General features: G+C 36.2%; 1 protein-coding gene across 2 annotated transcripts in view; it reads left to right on the top strand.

Moving 5' to 3' along the window:
* The window catches only part of LOC120630737 (TBC1 domain family member 12-like), a 73978-nt gene that overhangs the window by 34301 nt on the left and 17850 nt on the right, over positions 1–21827 (top strand). For both annotated transcript variants that reach the window (XM_039900030.1, XM_039900031.1), the window contains exon 2: positions 15110–15364. In XM_039900030.1, coding sequence (XP_039755964.1) covers positions 15110–15364 — 255 coding nt within the window. The remainder of the gene's footprint in view (positions 1–15109; positions 15365–21827) is intronic.

The raw sequence follows: 21827 nt of genomic DNA, 5'->3' as shown, positions 1-21827 counted from the left end.
CTCAAATCACTGACAGCACCATAATTTCTCGAAACTAAATGAATATACAATAATACAAATTAAAATTAAGAATAATAAAAGAATTTGTATTCATATTATGGAAGCGTTTTCAAGTTGCAATATTTTCGTATGACTTTTTGTCGTTCTATTCCGCCATCTTAATTAAGACCATGACTAACGGAAAGTAGGTGGTTAATATAAAGCAATTAAAACTAAAGTCGCCTCCAAGCTCCGGGGTCATTTAACTAAGTTGCTCCGTGACCTCACAATATGCATGCCGCGCGAGGCCAGCTTCATGCCTTTAACATGCACAGTGCAATCAACTTAAAACGGATATTGCATTTCTCTTTTATAAAGAATATGTAGGTTAGTTTTCCTATACCCTCCTCGGCCTATTAAAGCCCGTCTGTGAATGGCCTCTTTACTCATTGAAGAGAGGGTTTTACAGCAAAGAGACATCAAGAGTTACTATACCTTCTTCTTCCTAGATATATCCCACTTTAGGTGGGGCGGCTCTCCCAATTTGCTGGCACCGAGATAATCTGTCCTGGGTTGTCGGGTCGGGCAGTTCCTCTTCCAATTGGACTTTCGTCATGCTGGACCACCACGAAGTCGGAGGTCATTCTCTACCTCTCTTATGTTCGTAGTTGCAATGCTTTCTTTACAACATATTTCTCGTCTCTTCGCATCATGTGACCATACTATTTGATCTCTTATTAGTGTATAATGATAAAAAATCGGTATCGGTGCGCGACTACTTAACTTTCTGTCCAAGTTCCTAGTTGGGAATGACTGAAAATACCTTAACAGAAAAACTTACTTCAGTCCGACCCGGTAATCGAACTCAGGCCCTCCTGATCCATAGTCGAACATGATTCCACTAGACTGATGAGATATACTGACCAGGGATTTATGTTTTCTTATGAAGGTAAATTGGAATATATTTCCGGACTTTACATAAATAACAATTCCTGTCTTAAATATGTGTGTTGAAATCCCACTTCTGATATCGAAGAGGGCTCTTTACCAATCATCAAGCACATGTATTTATAACTAGATGTTACTCGTTTTTCTGTATTCTTTATCTGTATAATATTTCCGATAACTATTAGCCGATTCTGACTTTTTTTTCTTTGTTTTTATATTTACATTATTTCTTTGTAGTTTGTAGTATAAGGCTCAAAAGAACCGCATTCACGGATATTTTAGTAAATTTTATGATATTCGACATAGCCCAGCGAGTCGCGTAGCTAAAATGGTAGTGGGCGGAGTAAATGGCGACCTCGCACTGGTAAACTTAGAGTTGGGAGACCCCAAACTATGTGGACGGACGACATCAAACGAGTCGCTGGGTATCTTTGGACGCAATCGGCACAGGACCGTGGAGTTTAATACTCCCTATAAAAAGACCTATGCCCAGCAGTGGACGTCCAATAGTTAACATGATTGTGATATCAATGAAAGCGCAGTACGTTTTAGTAGTATAAGAGTTTAACACCTACAAGATGCGATCTAGGTCGATGGACACAAGGTGGAACATTACATGTTCCTTGCAGGCACTGCGAAGTTTTGCTTTTTATGGGCGATGGGTTCCCACTTGCCATCGCGTGGGCCATCTGCTTGAACAGTCCATTAATACACAACATACATATGAAAATCGTTTTGGTTCCAATTTCCTTTTTAGATTGGTGTGGTGATTTCGTTGAATGGAATTTCACTTTAGTTTCCATCTGGCAAAGTGCCTACCGTTTTTACTAGCACCTCCCTACTTCTATTGCGCACGCACCTTTCATAAACTTTCGCAAGTGCGGCCCCATTGTAGAAATGATCGAATTAAACGATTTCAAAGACTTTTTTTAGACTGTAAATAGGCTATTCTTTTTTGCTTTCGTAAAGCCACAGTTTTATTATTACTTTACATCATAATATCGTACATATGTATGAGAGTGTTTGCCGCATCTTCCTTTTTTACGCAGCAACGTGTAATGTTTGCAGGCTGCTTTTCATTTATTTAGCTCACATAAATAGAACATACAGAAACCGTGTACACGACTAAAATTGAAGCATCTAAAACCACTCTAATTAGATGATTGGTTGTCAATTATTACCTATCACATAAAAAAGAAAAAACTATATTGAGTTCGTTAGTTCCTACCATAGAAAAGTAAAAAATATCAGTTAGCACATACTCACTAACAAATACATAGAATAAAAAACAAAGTCAAAGTCAAATATTTCCTTATTCAAATAGGCACACAGATGGCACTTTTGATGCGTTGAATATATACAAAATGTGAACATAGCAGTGAGTAGTGATGGCGATAACTTCATTCGTAAAATTGAAACTAAAGCTACGAGGGCTCCAAACGCGCCCTGGTATAAGAAGAAGCTCACAACAAAATAAACCAGGTGTACCTTTTTGTTATCACAATCTCACATTGTCATTTGAAAATATTTAAGAAGCAACCTGGTTACAGCGATTGTTCACACCCAAGCTTTTTTATTTATTTATTTATTAGCTTTTCGAGGGAAACAAACAGTATAATTATACATAAAAGTAATGCCGTATTTTTGTATCACATAGACCAATGAAGTTTCCACAACTTGGTTATACATATAACACGATAACATTAACCACCATTGCTTAGGAGTAAGTACCATCCATACTATCCATAATATCCATATCATACTATCGTTTTTATAATACTTATATATACATACCACTTATATATATATATATAGTATATTCAATTTTTATTGTATTAGTATGTAGAATATTGTTATTATTTAGATATATTAAATATACTTAGTAGTTATGAAGTATATTGTACCTTTATTTGACCTATACCACAACTAAATCTTCTTACTCACATCCTGGGGTAGCTGGAAGAGATCTCTTATAGAGATAAGCTTTCCTTTGTACATTTCATGTATCTTATGTTCACAATCACAATTTATGGTACATAAATAATAAATAAATATTTTATACTATAATAGGACTTTTCTATAAGCTTTCGCTTAATACAAACTTTGAACTTTTTTAGAGACTTCCTCTATATATCGTCCGGTAACTTATTGTATATTTCTATACAATTTCCTTTAAATGAATTGCTTATTTTGTGTAGCCTAGTGTACTGCACTGCAAGATTAGTTTTGCTTCTAACGTTCAAATTATTGCAGTCACATTTTCTCAATAATCTTGAAGATTCCATTCATGCTCTGTATAGTCATAACTTCGTCTGATTTGAACGGAATACACAAGTAGTACAAATCGATTACCTAAATACATATAGTTTAACAAATTATTTTTACGCCTAGTTATTATTTCATTCATATTACGTGTGAATAATCTAGTGCCACTTGGTATTCAAGGTTCTGCAATTAAATTTTCTGGTACCTATTTTTTTATTATAATACCATGTAATAAGTCATAATTTTCATTAAAAGAATTCTATAGAGAATTTTAAATAATATGAATTGTACAGGCATTTACGTGAGCAGTTTTTTTAATCTGATAAAATTAAAGTGTAGGTATATTTTACTAAAAATTGATTAATTGAAGAACAAAACCCCTTTCTGAGTATAACCTCCATTTGAATAATGAGAATGCGTTTTCCGAAAACACCTATAGAATAGAATAAAATTGAAAAACTTTATTGCAACACAACACAATAGGAAAAACATAAAGAAAACAGTAATAATACTTAGTGCTAGGGTGCAAAGGCGGCCTTATCACTGAAAGTGATCTTTTAAAGGCAACCTGAGCTTGCGTAACCGATAAAAAGGTGGGAAGTGGATGGTGCATAAAGCATATTACCAAAAATAAAATATTACATGAACATACATATTACATTTATATAACTACAAAAATATCGATAAAAAATTTAAATATACTAGAATAGATATTTATGGTATATATTTATGCTATTATAAACTTACATAATACTCAATTACATAGATATATGAAGGTTTATTAAAAAAAAAAAAATAAGAAAACGAAAGTCAAATAAAAAGGAAGTAACACAACAACCGGCTGTATTGAAAACAATCTGTTAAGTAATTCAACCTTTTCCAAGTGTCAAAATTCATACCTATTAAGGTTTTTATTACGCTTCAGGTGCGGTGTATATTGCAGTATCGAAATAATACCTGGAGACGTAATTTTTGAATGCCGTAAATCACAGAATTAAGATCATACAGAAACCGTGCACACGACTAATATTGAAGCATCAAAACCACTCCACTTTAGTAATATTTCTCGAACTGGCACGGTTATTTACTTTATACCATTTAGCAGCTGACAGTAATTATTTAAGAAAGAAAGAAGATAGAAATTACATTTATTCATATTAAGCGTTATAAAAAGTTCATCTTATATTTATATAGTAACAGAAGATCTGTCTGTTACACGACATAGAAAGGGTTTACAGCCCAGCATTTGCCCTGCATTTTACATCTAATGTTCAAATTCAAATTAGAAAATTATCTATGTATAGGTATAGGCCTATTGAACTACAGGCACTTATGAAGCGTTTCTTCACATATGTTCACGTAATTGTAAGGGGATGGTGATAACTTCGTTCACCAACTCTTCACCCGCTCCGGGGCACAGGCCTTCTCTCTCAGAACAAAGAGAGATTCTCTTTAGACCCTTCACGCTAATATATTTTGAAAATTAAGCTTGATTTGCTATGCTCCGCGAAAAGCAGGAGAAACTGTATGATATCTTTTAAAATTTCTTCGATCTTTTTACTATTGTGAAAAGTGCCATTCGTCAATAATTTTGAACGCTCCAATGGCGCAGTGGGCAGCGACCCTGCTTTCTGAATCCAAGGCCATGGGTTCGATTCCCGCAACTGGAAAATGTTTGTGTGATGAAATGTTCAAGTTGAATGTTTTTCAGTGTCCGGGTGTTTATATGTATATATGTTATATTATTCATAAAATTATTCATCAGTTATCTTAGTACCTATAACACAAGCTACGCTTACTTTGGGGACAAGATGGCTGTGTGTATTGTCGTAGTATATATTTATTTTTATTTATTTATTTATTAATCCTTACATCAGTGCACTGGGTTTCTCACTAGGGTATGCATAAAACGGATGTGCATAAAACATGAAACGGAACGGACGGGTACGTATGCACCAGGAAAATTGCATAAAACGGCACGATTTCTCCTCCTTTACGAGTTTTATATCAATGGTAGGGTAGGTAGTGCTTTTGTGCATGTATGGAGTGCACGCCACTGTCCTTACATCTATGTGAACTGACGTTCACGTCAATGGAGGATACTAAAATGAGAAATAATACTAAAACTAAAAATACTTGCCCATGTTTTTTTCCGTATGTATTTTATTCTTCAGTGGTATTACATTATCAAAATCACATCATAACACATTGTTATTATCTAACGCTGTATTTTTTACTGCTCGGTTGAACGATCTCGACATTCATTGTACCTCAATTGAACGTGTGATAATATTGTAGAAGTCGTAAGTCAACTATGCGCAAGCGCGTACCATGCGCCGCCCGGCACCGTGCGCGCTGTTTTTGTTACGTTACGTAGGACCTCGAATTAACATAAGCGCACAACTGAAAGGATCACATTAGCTATACAGCTTAAGATCGCTTTTATGACGTTCCTTTTGACGACTTCGATGGCGCAGTGGAGAACGAAAGCGAGCGAGAGTGAAAATCAAACGTCCCGGGTTTTGATCAAACAAATCTGTTCATCCGTTCAGGACACACACACAAACAAACACACACGCACACGCTCACACATACACACACACACACACACACACACACACACGCACACGCTCACTCCGTCATTTTTCTCTGGTCTGGTATGGTGGGAGGATTCGGCTGTGGCAGTCACTGATTAGGTGACTCACGTTTCACTCCGACTCCGGAGATGTGAGTTTACAAAGAATAATTGCTAAGAACTATTCATACTGATAAGAATGCTAAGAATAATTAATTGTTCTTAATAATAATTAATAACAATAAATATTTGTTAACAAACAACACGAAAGTTTCCAATTGAACCGTGCATAGACAGTACATTGCTAAAGATCTATTTAGTGTGGAGTATAAAGATTGAAGAAATCACAAATAACACCTTACAGATTCTGTTGCTTTTGGCGGAGTAAGTAGGTAGAGCAAATTAAGCTTAATTTTCATATCATTTGGAAGTTATATGTGAAGCGCATGTGCAGAGTCTTTGAAGTAGCCGATGCTGCTTTTCGGCAAGAGTTTACATGTGTCTTTTGCTTGCAAAGCTTCCAAATTATATAACACTACAGGTCAAAGGACACAAAATCTTTTTCTGGCCTTCGCATATCGGTAAAACTTCTTTATAAATTTAACTATTAACTATCTGTGTTTTCTCCACAGATTTAAAAAGAATGCCCCTGCCCTAGGAATGGACGGATAGACTAACAACTTATTGATAGTATACCTAAACAAAAAAAAAGCACATTTCATTCTCACAAGCAAAACTTGTCTTACTAGGTATTATGTAAACTTTAGTAGTTGTGAACTCTCACAGATGAGTCCCACAGCATCCGTGCCACGTGTACTTAATTACCGACTGCCGACGGATGTATTAAAAATACCTGGTAAACGTCTGCTAGCCATAAATCATCACCCATAGTGTTCCTTTTTTTGTAACTAAGTATGATGAGCGAGGGAAACCGGCAGATCACCCAGTTTAATTTTAGACGTGATATAAACTTACAATTTCTAGAATTAGTAGTGCTTTTTGTGACAGAGCTACTCCGGAGATGTAGGTACTGCCGCCAAGCAGAATTGTTGGGATACGCAGGGTGGATTCCCAACCGTTGATAGGCTTGCAAGGGGCGTAAAACTTGCAATCCTTGCTGTCAAACGTCACATTTCTATTTTTTGTATGCTAAAGTGGGATTTGACAGCAATTATCGCGAGTTTTACGCCCGTCGCAAGACTGTCGTGAGATACGTAATTACCCTGCGTAGCGTATATAAATTAAATTAATTAATTGGCTTTCCATTTATCATTAGGAAGACCATTTGCTTAATTTGTCAATTATTATTATTAGGTATATAAAATACTTTGACTCAGGAAATAAATACACGGTTATTTTCTTCGCGCTTTACCGGCGCTTTATCGGCGTTCTATGTTTTCGTACGTCATTTATTAAGTGGAATTTAATTTAAAAAAAAAAGTTGGTCATCACGGAACGCCCGCATATTTAAAACATTTATGAACTGAAATAAATAAAACCAAATAAAGAAAAGGTGGAGTAACATCCATACTTATAACAAAACTGTAACGGGTCGAATTCTAGACATTACATTGAAAATATTTGAAATTTTTTTTTGGAGGGAACTCTACAACCGCTTCTGAACCCAAAACTGATAATAAATAAAAAAAAAATGATGTGGTGTCGTGGGACACCAGGTAGGAACGAAGTTCCTTCGGCTAATGTAGAATCGACACAAATTGCAAAAAAAATCTCGCTCAATTTTATGTAGGTTTTCTTGATTTTTCTCTTAAATTTTGCTGATTAGTTTTTATTTAAGTACAAGAAAGTTTTTAGAAAATTCAGTATTTTAGGAAATAATAAATTACTTAAAATAAAAAAACATCGTAATTCAAATTATCAACTAAAATAACAAAATATGTCTCTTTATTTTTGTTTGACAACATAAAATTACATAGAAATAGAACGCTTGTGTATGCGACTGTCTAGAATTAGTCTCATTTAACGGTTTTATTCCACGCACTTTTTTCCACGGATTTTTTCTTACGGTTTTACTGTCACATTTTTTTCAGTTCGGTCGCGCAGCAAAATCCCTATCCCCTCCAAGCCTGCCGTAAGGAACTTCGTTCCAAAAACGAATTTTGCCAATAAATCGAGTGTACACTGGTTCTAGGGTCAGATGATTTAGTGGGTAAACTATTTATAGAATAAATACTTAATATGCATATAGAATTTCAACTTTCGGACATTAAATGATTTAATATGCTTTCTAGTTTAAGCTCTCTAAATTTTTTTTTTTGCAACTGGATTCTGTGGAATTCCATGTGGTAAAATTTATAATATATGAATTAAATAATAAAACTACGCTACAATCCGCCTACCTTGAGTAAAAACTAAGCACGCCATTGAAAACCACAATAGTGATTGGTGGGGAAAAAGAGGACACAATACAAATGAAGTTTGTAGGAATACTTGCAGCATCGTCGTTAAAATACCAACAGTCGTGTTTGATGATACCATCTGTGGCTAGGGTTGTCAACTCTTACATAATTATTAAACTGATCAGTGATCAGCTCAACTAGATATAATATCTAGTTATATAATATAACATAGATTTTAAGATAGTTCATATTAGTTTAAAAAAAAAACAAATGTTTTGCAAGTTTTCTTCGAAGGAAATTCAGATTGATTTTCTCCCTACCTAGATAATAAAGCTACGAAAACTTAAGATTATGTGTTTAAAGTCAAAAGTGAAATATTTCTTTATTCAAATAGGCACATATATGGCACTTTAGATGCGTAAATTAAATGTAAAATATAGAAGTGAGTTGATGGCGTTAACTAAATTCGTCAACTTAAAACTAAAGCTTTAGGGTTCCAAACGCGCCCTGGTCTAAGAAGAAGCTAGAAAGTTAACTCTCCTCTGTTTCATATTCTATCCTATATTAATCTTCTTCTTATTTATTTCCCTTCTTTATTCTCTCCTATGAGAGGTAATTTATTTTTATTCAGTTTTTAGTTTGTTAAGGTTGACAACCCTAAATCTCCCCTTGTTATTGTCTGATTCGTACAGCAGTCCAAATATAACTCTAAACGCAATGGTAATACAATTTATATTGCAGCATTCCACTTCTTAATAAGTCAATATTATATTACGTTCAACGTAAATTGTACGAAGGACATACATTGACGTATGATATTATATTTCTCGATTAATCTAAATATATACGCTTCTAAAATTATAAAATAAGGCTGTCTGTATGTACATAGGACACTTTATAACTTGATCTGTATCTATGCTAATATCATAAAGATAAAATATTTGTGTTTGTTGTAATCGATAAACTTTGAAAGTACCAAACCAATTTTAATATTTCTTTCGCCGTGTGAAAGCTATTTTATACAGAAGGCTTAATATTACAGTAACAATACGATTTCTGCACGAAATAATGGTATTTATAAAGCAAGCTCAACGTATAAGCGCCCCCGAGCTGTTTTTTTCCGTAATACGTAAATACGCAACAAAAAAATATCATACACCTATCTATTGCTATTAAGCAATAAGGCCGCCCTTTGAAGTAGAATAACTTCTTTCTTTATGTCTTTGTTTTTATTTTATGTTGGTATATGTTAATGTTGTGGTATACAAATGAAGAGTTAAGTAATAAATAACTACTGTGTATCCTTACCAAATAAGACATTTCAGTTTTCTTACACGGTAAGTTTATGAATATGAGTACGCGGTTCATATGCTATGATATTAAAACATAACTTTCCTACCTTAAGATATCTAGCCTAGGAATGCAAGTAGTTATTTTTTACTGGGTGAAAACACGGGGAACGGCTAGTTATAAATCTAGAGCTTAGACCGACCACGTCGTCCCAATGCGGGCTGGTGGGGTAAATAATAGCTTGCTTAGTAAAGTTCCATAGACCTGTTGTGCTATGGAAGCCGTATCAGAATTAAGTATCAAAACATTATTTTTTATCGCGAGCAATAAACAATTAGTTCTGACCAAGTCACGAACCCGAAAGGTCTAGTCAAGTTTGAATCTTCGTTTTATATTAATGTTTAAAGAAGACGGGAACCTCTTGCTTTTAATGTGAGTAAAGTAAAAATATATAGGTTATATAAAATATATATCTTTGTCGTTAGAGTCAAATCAGTAGGTATAGATCGCTACCCCAATCTGTTTTATACGAAAAATATTTATTTCTTTGCAGTTGAGGTTAAAAGCATAGGTACCTAGTAAATGACAATGTGAGATGGTGATAGCAAAAAAATACACCTGGCTAAGTTTGTTGTGGGCTTTTTCTTAGACCAGGACTTGTTTGGAACCCTCGTAGCTTATAGTTTTAAGTTTAAGAATATGGTTACTTGAATAAAGATATTTTAGACTTTGCCTTTGTATAATGCGGTCTTGATATCTGTGTTTAATTTATATTTATTACCATTTTTTATTTCGCGACTTAGTCAGTTTCTCATAGTACAAACTTTCATGCCCTGCTCTACGCAATATACCGCGACCCACCTAGTCACATCGCTCGCCAAATTTTTATTTCGTTTGCACGACTCCCTAAATGTGCGACTAATTATTTATTCATGTAGGCCTTATGCCTGTTACAAGCAATGATGAAGCGTTCAAACATATGTGTTTACATTATTTTGAAGAGATTGTAGTCGATTGGACTATCTTGCATGACGCTAAGTCCATTCAAAATCAAGTTAAAGTAACAGCTTTTTCTAGAAAAAAGAAAAAATAAGTCTTAAACTAAAAAATCACTACGGCTTTGCTTATATATTTTTTTTAAACCATATGAGAACATGAAAAATATCCAACATAAACTGTACAATTATTAACCACCAACCGTATACCTATGGAATTGAGTATTGTGTAAGTCTAGTATATATATACGTTTATACCGGTATTTTTGTAGTTATTATGTAAATATAGTATATAATAAAATAAAATTACATGTAAGTTTATTTTATTTGTATTTTATTTTTACACACTTCATGTACCATCCACTTTCCACCTTTTTATCGGCTTCGTACGCTTAGGTTGCCTTTAAAAGATCACTTATATAAGGCCGCCTTTGTACTAAGTACTATTACTGTATTCCGTGTGCTTTTCCTTTTGTGTTTTGTTGCAATAAAGTTTTTCTATTCTATTCTATTCTATTCTACAAATAAGAAGAAAGTAAGACTTTAATTTTATAATGTCATTTATTACCATTTCAAATTAAACAAACAATCTACTCATTAATGCAATCATATTCCTAGCCGATGGTAATCAGCGAAAGTGTTGTTATTTAATGTTAACATTATACAGTAGCACTTCGATCGACATCAACCGTGGACGGTATTATAAATTATCATCATGTTTTCGATTGTGAACTAAATTCGACCAATTGTGTCTCAAAAGTAATGAAAGTCATTTCAATCCAAATTTTCTGGTATTATCGGGTGGGTAGCCTTTAGGAAACTCTCAGACGTCCTTAAGGGAGACATTCCTTTATGCTTAAAGCGCAAAGTATTCGACCAATGTGTCCTACCCTACACTATGACATATGGAGCAGAGACATGGACCCTTACAAAGAAGGAGTGCGTCGGCTCAAAGTGGCTCAACGGGCAACGAAGAGACGAAGAGATCAGAAACCGAACTGGAATCACTGACATCGTTCAAAGAGCAGCGGCCCTGAAATGTAACTGGGCGGGTCACATATGTCGAAGGTAGGACGGGCGGTGGAGTCGAGTGATTCTGGATTGGCAACCGCGCACTGGACACAGAAGCATCGGCCGACCACCAGCTCGATGGAGAGATGATATTGTAAAGGCAGTAGGGAAGAACTGGATGCAGCTAACCAGCAATAGACCGAGATGGCGTGCAAATGAACAGGCCTTAGTCCAGCAGTGGACTTAGATAGGCTGATGATGATGATGATGTATACAAATTAATATTATAATGCGAATGGGAAATTAGGGCTTTCAATATATAATCTTTGTTTCCGATTGTTGTATCGTCTCTAGCCACTGCGCGACACTGTCTAGACGATGTCGGCATTTACTACGAGATTAAAGGCTTCGAACTACTGCATCACTTATTTATATCCTGCCCCAAACTGTTTTAACACATTGTCTGTGTCTCGGGAACTTTTTCACGCATACGCGACCTAGCCTCTTTACTTTACCCACCATAACGGTTCGTCTTCTTCTGTTCGCGTCTCAGGTTCCTTTGGTCCCTGCAGTGGCGTGAATAGAGGGTATGCACAGGGTATGCATATGATATAAAATGAAGAAAATCTCCTGTACGAGTTATAAATATATGTTTTTTATAAGTCGTACTGGAGCTTTTCTTCATTTTATATCATCTGCATACCCTGTGCATACCATCTATGCTTGCCACTGGGTCCCTGGTGTCATATTGAACAGTAACGATCTATTGTAACGCCGCTGTCTACATATCTCAGCAAATGTCGGTTGCCTCCAGAAAGAGCCTGATTGCCCCTTTTGTAATTCGTACGAAATTATATTTTAAATTAAAAAAAAAACTGCCGCATGTCTACGAGGACTATTCGCTTGCCCCTTTATTGAATTCAAAATTCATTTATTTTAAGTAGCCCTAGTTTATAAGCACTTTTGAAACGTCAAGTCAGTCTGTTTGTAGGTGACTCTACCTACGGTTCGGAAGGCAGATTCCACTGAGAAGATCCGGCAAGAAACTCAGCAGATTGCTCTTTTCCAACATAAAGTATATATCGGGATAGAAAGTATGCTGCTTATGATTTCAGTACCTATCTATGTTACCTGTCCAAAAATATCAAATTTTATTGCATTTTTTAGCTATTATAGCATGTGCTTTTGTTAATCAAATAAAACCGTATTGGAATGGAATTTCCAAGGCGCGTTCAAAGATAGGGGCATACAAACTCTTCCGGTGTATGAAGTTTATATATTTTAATTATAGCTGTAGACTACTCTCTATCTTTAGATCTCACCTTGCGATAGAGCCCTGAGGTGGATGCACGTCTATCCTCTTAGATATGTTGTATAAGCCCTCTTTCCTTTGTTTCTCTAACTAGATTGCGTTCAAGGCCCACTCGAGTACCTAGTTGGGTGATGGCTGATGACCCTTAGCTGGGATACCTATCTTTATTATTCGTAGCCTCTACATAAGCTACGATGACCCTTGCGAACTTATTCATAAACTTTACTATGAAGTTTCACAGTGCATCCGTACATTTTTTTTTCTTCCACTACAAGTCAGCCGTCGACTGAATCTCGTCTGTACCTGGAGCATTGTGATGGGTCTATGTTTTAAAGTGGTCTCTCCTATGAGAGACGACCCTGTGCTCAGAAGTGGGATAACTACGTTATCGATAAAAACGCTTCTGTTTCAATTATGCTCTAACCAGGTAGCTCTTCTAACAATTTTAAATGACAATGTGAGATGGTGATAACAAAAAACACCCGGTTAAGTTTGTTGTGGGCTTCTTATTACACCAGAGGGCGCGTTTGGAATCCTCGAAGCTTTAGTTTTAAGTGTACGAATGTGGTTTTCGCCATAATCTCACTACCATGTACACAATTCTCGGATTATTTACGGATCTTAAGTGCCATCTATGGGCCGGTCGTAATTGAATAAATAAATTTTTGACTTTGACTTAAGAGGTTAATAGATTCCGGGCGATATATGCATAAACACTCTTGCATTAATAATCCTTTCAAACATCCACATTGTTGTGTGCGCTTTTTAGATCAGGGCGCTTTTGGAACCCTCGTAGCTTCAGGTTTAAGTTGGTGAACGAAGTTATCACATCGCCTCGCGATTATGTAAACATATATGTATGAAAGCTTCATAAGTGCCTGTGATAGGCCTAAATGAATAAAGAATATTTGATTTTTAATTTAAATATTGCACGGCGCCCTGATAGATCATTATTACTATGGATCCTAACAACAATTATCAATTTAAATATTGCACGGCGCCCTGATAGATCATTATTACTATGGATCCTAACAACAATTATCAATTTAAATATTGCACGGCGCCCTGATAGATCATTATTACTATGGATCCTAACAACAATTATCAATTTAAATATTGCACGGCGCCCTGATAGATCATTATTACTATGGATCCTAACAACAATTATCAATTTAAATGTTTACAAGTAGTTGTAGTATATCAAAGTATTTGCGAGGAAGCACTTTATCGTGAACTCCGCCCACGATCTCGACGAGATTAAATTATCACACAATGACATTCCGGACGAACGTCTGAGCACCGCCATATAGAGCTACATTATTTACTTAACGTACTCGTAGTTGCTTATGTACATATTTTCGTGTAGAGCTCTGTAACTATGTACGGAACTGTGGCAAAACGATAACATAAACGAACTAAAAAAAACCACTTATATGTCTCTCAGACTCAAACACCTGAACGATTAATAGATTTCATTTGAATTGAGATAGTTCAACAAACATACTGTACAATATTTGCAAATTTCCCCCGACTTCTATTGGATCCCCTCATCAGATCCTTCTATACTTGGTCACAATGGAACCCCCTCCGTAATAGACACTAAGGGGGTTCCATTCTACAAACAATTTTTTCAAACAACAAATTTTCAAAATATATTATGTACAGTCGAACATTTTCGGACCTCCTTCGTTTTTGAAGTTTCCGGTTAATCATATTGGAAGTTAAGGTTCTTAGCAAGGAAAACAAATTTATCTTCCGAAATTTTCGAGACGCAAAAGTTTTGTTGTTATGTTATTGTCGTCGAAGTCAGTTCGGTGCTACTATAAATAGAAAGGTACTTACTTAAAAGATATCTTAGTAATCATAATATCATGACTGCTAAAAGGGCATCAAGTCCAATTAATAAATACATGCATTTTCTCGCATACGAGAAAGGGATTTAGAGCATATAACTTTCACTGAATAGACTACGATGAGATGGCGTGCTTTCATGATTATTTCACATGTTATCGATAATAGCCGGCACGGAAGCCTTAACGTGCTCTTCCAGGCTCGGGGGCTGACAGCGCAAATTTCCTAGCTCCGGGTAGTGGGAATTCCTTGCCAGAAAACCCCAATACCTTTGAATCGAACCCATGTTCAATCATAAATAAGGTATAATAAGTATTTATGTATATAGTTCATAAAAATATTCATCCGATATCTTAGTGCCCATAACACAAGTTACGCTTACTTTGGGGACTAGATGGCGATGTGTGTATTGTCGTAGTATTTTAAAAAAAACTTTCAATCCTCTTTAGTCGGATGCCATTCACCAAAACATTGACCCTACTCGTAGACTTAATATTTATTGTTATTTTTTTCTTTGTTACAGAGGTGTTTTCCCATGGAAAAGCAGTTCATCAACCAAAAGCCAAGACTCCAGCGTTGGCTCATCTTGGCGTTTGTTCAGCAGTAAATCCACCTGCAACCTCGATAAGAACCACACCACCGAAGTTCAGAAGTCGCTGACGCCTGCATCATCAGCCGCTAACACTCCTCATCACCACAAGAGGCAGGGCAGCTCGGCCAGCGAGAAGCAGTTTGATGATCTGGTCGCCAGTTCTATAGCTCTCATACAACATGATAGGTGAGATACTTAAAAGCTTCTATTTTTTAATGAAAATTCGTCCGCGCATTTTGCTCGCGCCCCAAAGTACAAACATCAGACATTTATTTAGATTCATCTTGTGAAATCTTCTTTTGGGGTTAATTAAAAAGTGATTTAAAAGTAGTTATTTAAATTGATGTAAATTACAAATTTGTTTATGTCAAGAAGCACTTCTTTACAGGCACTTTTGAAATGTAGTCTTACAGAAACGTCATCATTCATTATTCTACCATTAGTGTACTACTTCTGGCAAGAAATTTTGTTCAAACAAACTTTTATCCCAGGACCCACCGCGACGCATCGCTAGTGCATTGCTCCATTCCATATCGTTTACATAGTCCATAACCATCTTTAAAAAATGGTGTCAAATGAAGGTTTTTTGAGATACGTATGGTGGCGCGTTCAATCGACGTCCTCTTTGGTGCAGCGGTGAGCTTTGTGGTATTATGAGTGCTGTCCCGCGTTCGATCCCCAACGGGTGCAGTCTGTTAATTTATAATTTCTGAATTTCCTCTGGTCTGGTCTGATGGGATTCAAGTTACCACCCTAACGACAAAGATGTGCTGTTAAGCGATTTAGCGTTCCGGTACGATGTCGCTGTTATTTAAATGGTTGATAAGCAGGGATATGGGTATAATATAATAGCCATACCATTAACAGGTTAGCCAGTTAACATCTTAAGACTGCATCATCGCTTACCAGCTGGTGAGATTAAAAAGGGCGAACTTGTAGTGAAATAAAAAAAAAACAAATACCCATTTAGCTTTATTTTAAGAATAGATTCGCCAGACAATTGGCGATATATTAGCCAGGATAAGTCAGAATCAATAAAATATAGTACCAAAAACTTGTACCAGAGCTCCTCAAATAAGACTTGAGTACCTAGAACTTACTTACGCCCTCCGTACGTATGGATAATGCGTTCATCACACATCAAGTAGGCACAATAACAAAGACCAGTGTTTGTTTCATTATGGGGAACTGGCTGGCAGTTCTTAGAATGCAATCTTAGATCGTGGGATTGAAATGATCTCTGACATTTCAATTTAATACCGTACGAGATTATCGCAATCACGAAAGCTTTATCGAGGATACCTATTACCTATCGACTCGTATTTATCGGCCAGTAGGTACATTGAGTTCTTAAAAGATTCTAATAACATCATATGTACTGAGAACCTCCAACATAAAAGTCCCAAAATCTGTACTAGTTTTACATATTTTACATACCACAAGGTATGTAAAATAGCCGACTGCTTTAGTTACGCTGGCTTAAGAAGTGTAGCCGAATTTGAGCGTTAAGACTAATGACTAAGTATAATTTTACTCTGTCGTTACAGTATTACGATACTATTGGGGATAGTTGCGTGTATGAAATAAAGTGGAAAAATCATCATTCTATCCGAGTTATAAAAAAAATGAGTAGCCAGTGCCTTTGTGCATGTATGAAGTGCATGCCACTGGGTACAAAGTCTAGCGCGAACCTTTCTGTAATCGATGACAAAGGAGATTTCCTCACGATTTCACCTTAATCGGCATCATTACTAAACTGAACATCAGAAGTGGGATCGCAGCGATCTGTTGTCATAAAAAAAGCTTTTAACATTCAAAAAAACTGTTACAAATCTATTAACACAAAAAAGTGGAGTGCCTATTTACTTCTATCCAAGTGTTATTGATCGTATCGAGTTATGAGCTTAATGTACCTATTATCAGTATAAAAGTTAATGCCGATGTCGGTCAATCACACCCACCGTAACCTCACGCTCACGCTGGAACACATAACATGGCCCCGATCTGTGGGGCTATTGAACTACCTACGATGACGTGCACGTGAATATCCTTATTTGAATTTAATAGTTTAAAAGCTTAACGTGATAATAGGTAAAATTCAAATGAAGTCGTCTAAGTGATAAACGTGAAATAAAACTGTACTTATGTATTAAATTATAGTAGCGTAAGCCGCTGTTTCACCTCTTGCTAAAAGCTACGGACCACAAGTGTATCTGAGTCCATTCCCGAAGGGTAGGTAAAATGTCGTTTTACAAATATACAAGAATGTATTTATTGCGATTGGGTCTATCAAATGTGAATCATAAACCAGCGAAGATTTCTGTACATTTAATATATTTTGCAAATTTTGACCGGGGGATGCTTTATAATCGACACTGAGTCCAAAACAGATTTTTATTGAATTTTTGTGTGTCTGTCTGTCTGTCCGGGCATCACGTGAAAACTACTGAATGAATTTAAATAAAATTTGATATAGTGGTAGCTGATATACCGGGTCAACATATAGGATACTTTTTATCCCGATAAACAATAAGTTTCCTCCGGGAAATGGGATGATTTTTTTTATCAATTTTACTTCATAGCTTCCGTTAAATTTCGACCGATTTTGTATAATTCTTTTTTTATTTTAAAGTGTATACCAACAAGCATTTACTGTCCAATTCTGATTACTATTGTTGGAGATAAAGGACATAACTCTTCACAGATAACAGCAAGTCGCGAGGCATAAGGGACAACGATCGAATGCATGCGTATCTTCCTACTAAATACTAATATTATAAATGTGAAAGAAATAAAATAATATAAATATAAAGTTTGATTATATACCTGCAAATTCATTTTTAAAATATTGAAATTGAACCCATCGCTTAGAAGTTGCGACGGGTATAGAATAACGTACGGCCGCGAATAACATAGTTTGGAAATAAAACCAGGTGTTCCTGGTAGGTAGCGCTGCACTGAGTTTCTAGGTTTTTTTTAAGATATTAAAACAATTTGGTGCAGACGAAGTTGCGCGGGTCAGCTAGTATTATAAATGCAAAAGTAGGTCTGCCCTAATTGTTTTGTTACCTTGATTATGGACGTACGCATAATACACAGCTTCCTTATTTTGAAATAAACCGAAACAAACGTCACATCGCCTTAAATAATAGTATATGTAAAGTATGAAACTCCAATCAAGTGGAGACTGCTCCGTTTATGAAAGACGAAGAAAGTTTATTCAATTTTTATTCGTTACGATCACATTGATGCATTTTTGGGCGGTGCCCCTCTGTGCTAATGTCGCATGTAATTTCCCAAACCCCATAATGCACTGTCCGTAAACTAGGCAATTAAATCGACCGCAAACCTCAACGGAAGATGAAATATTTTTGAAACTGTGATAATAATTAGCAGAGCGTGTCATTAGTGAAATTGTGGTAACCGCAGATTTATTGAGCCGCGGATCTCGGTCAAACGCATTGCTGTAGATGTAAAAAATAGTTGTATTAAAGCGACATAGAGTGGTCACTGCAATAAACAGAAATGTAAGTACATGTTAAAATGTCCTCTAGGATAGAGAGGAAAAGAGAGAGCTAGCTAACAAAGACAGAAATAAGGCTTAGTAAAATGGTAGCTGACTTCCTTCCTATCTATATATATAAAAGAGAAAGTGTGTGGGTATGTTCCGTATAGGCTCCGAAACGGCTGGACCGATTTCAATGAAACTTTCAGGGAATCTCCGGATTGACCTGGCGTTACTCCTGTAAAGTTTGGTGACGATCGGAGCACTCCTATTTTTGAACTGTCAAACTATCAAATACAGCTTTTATTTACTATGATTCTATTGTTGGTTGTACATGGGTGTAGATAATGATCTTCACTCGCTCAAGAAGAGGATAGAAGAGAATGAATACGGAGATAAATAAATGATTCATTATATTATGAGACTTAAATTAAAAATTTAATGATGTAAGTTTATTGTTTAAATAAAATAAAGCAAAATCTAGCCCGGCAAAGCGGGCTGGGTACGCTAGTAGAAAATAAATAAAAGATGATAAACTACTTCAGTTATTGTCTACCAACTGAAAAGATAAAGTACAAGCTCAGACACATTTGTACGATAGTTAAAATACATTCTTTTTCCAAACAGTTACAAATTACCATAGATAAAATCATCCAATATAAAGTTGTCCAATCCTACGTATACCTTGGCGCTTTAATAACTAACAATGGTGGTTGCGTAGAAGAGGTAAAGCGACGTATGGCAATTACGAGAACTACTATGGAAAAGCTGAAAAAAATATGGAGGAACCGTAACATTACTAAGGCCACTAAGATCCGGCTTGTACAAACACTTGTTTTCCCCATATTTTTAGACACCGCGGAGACGTGGACTTTGCGAGAGGTCGAGAAGAGGAAAATTGATGCTTTAGAGATGTGGTGTTGGAGAGAGTATGCTTGGAGTGTCATGGAATGAATTTCGCACCAATATTTCCATTATCCGAGAACTGGACATCAAGCAACGTCTCTCAACATTAGTACATAGCCGCATATTAAAATTCTTCGGTCACGTCTCCCGGAAAGACAGCAACTCCATAGAACGCCTTATTGTGCAGGGCAAGGTAGAAGGCACTAGAGCACGCGGTAGGTCACCCATGCGATGGACCGATCAAAACAAAACTTCAGTGGGAGGTCCCTTGCATGAGTGTACCAGACTATCTGCAAACAGGGAGAAGTGGCGAATGATCGTGAGGCGAGTAACAACTGCCACAAACAATGTCCCACCGTGATGACCACGACCACTCTGGCAAGAGTGTTACGACAAAGAAGAAGAAGAAGAATTAAGAAAGGTTTTACTTTGGCCTTGACAATTGAATGTAATTACACTTGATGAGTGAATGCATGTGATAATACAGCCCGAAGGTACAATGTGTTTATCTAGAAGATATCTATTCATTGTTTACTTGGAAGTATCCACATTATAGTAGGCGGGGAAAACGGAAACCGGAAGAGCATTTCAGAGCTGCTTCTCACAGAAATGAGGAAGCAAAGCTATTCATACGTGTCCATGAGATATCGACAGCATAACAGTCAGTCAGTAACATACAGAGTGCAGATAAACCTTAAGATACCTCGGGCCTTCTTGTTGAAAGGATGAGTAAGGAACTAAATCGACTCGTCTTCACTCTTTGTTCTTGAGCTCTGCACAGATATTTATTCAATTCTCAATCCTATGAAAGTGTTCTGCCCGTATGTGCCCAAAGGATACCTTCAGCTGCGCGTTGTCACTTGACTCTCGTAATTGGTTGGCCTATGTCGTGATCTTGATATTACTGATTTGATACTTTGAGACTTTTCATGTCTACTGAATGACTTCTGCTTTCATATTAGGACCATAGTTAGCAACATTGTTTTGGAGGCATAAACCATGATCTACAGCCATGTCTTATAGCATAAATATCTTAATGATTTTTAGGTTATATCCGTAGGGATCCGGAGGTTTCCTTCGGCTGCACTTAGCCACTTTACTCTCGCAACTCTTTGGGCTGTGTCGCTAACTCTGGTACTTTTGCGGATCTCCTTATTTCCGAACTGATACTCTGAGACTTTCCTTTGCCCACTGAATGACTTCTGCTTTCTTAAGAGGCCCATAGTTAGCAACAAGATTTTTGAGCCATAAGTCATGGTCAGTCATATAAGATAACATAAATATATTTATGATTTTTAAGTTTGCCACTTTCCTCTCACAACTCGTTGGTCGATACCGGTATCTTTGGTCGTTTGATACTCTGAGCATTGATATTTCCTTTGTCGCCTGAGTGCTGCTGCTTTCATAACAGGTCAATAGTTATGTAACCATAAGTCATGATCAGCCTTATCGGATAAAAAAGATATCTTTATGTTAAAAATTGGTCTCCTTTTAAGTTTCGTAGCCTAGCAAGAATGTAGGAAACCTTACGTTGTTAGGTCACATATACAACCTTGCAAATATATCGTTGAATAGCAATCAATAAAGTTTCGTCATGTCTAGACAGACAGTTTGCCTTTAGCACTTTTAGGGTAGGGCTAAAAGTTCACAATAATCACACGAACAGTATTATGAGTAAACATTTCAAAACTCTTCATTTCAAGTTAAACTTAATTAGATGAATAGCTTTATGTCTTAATCTTATGAAAAGTAAAATACCTTCATCAACATCATCATATCAACCCATTACCGGCCCACCACAGGGCACGTGTCTGCTCTCACAATGAGAATGAAGAATGAAAAGGGTTTAGGCCGTAGTCCACCACGCTGGCCCAGTGCGGATTGGTGAACTTCCACACATTTGAGAACATTCTGGAGAACTCTCAGGTATGCAGGTTTCCTCACGATGTTCTCCTTCACCGTTGAAGCAAGTGATATTTAAATTTATTAAACGCACATAACTTAAGAAATTTAGAGGTGCGTGCTGGGATTCGAACTCGCTACCCCGAAAGTGAAGTCGAAGTACTACTCACTCGGCTATCACTATCATTTATAGTAGATAAAGCAAGAAATAAATATTATCTTAAAATTTCGATTTCGATTTTATCGAAAACTGTACGTATTAATGACAGTAACAGATACATGGGTTTGTACGAGTATAAAATGCTAGTCGTGCCAACATGAATGCAAATATAGTAA

Source organism: Pararge aegeria, chromosome 16, assembly GCF_905163445.1.
Source record: "Pararge aegeria chromosome 16, ilParAegt1.1, whole genome shotgun sequence".
Taxonomy (NCBI): Eukaryota; Metazoa; Arthropoda; class Insecta; order Lepidoptera; family Nymphalidae; genus Pararge; species Pararge aegeria.
This window is presented reverse-complemented; position numbering and strand designations above follow the sequence as displayed.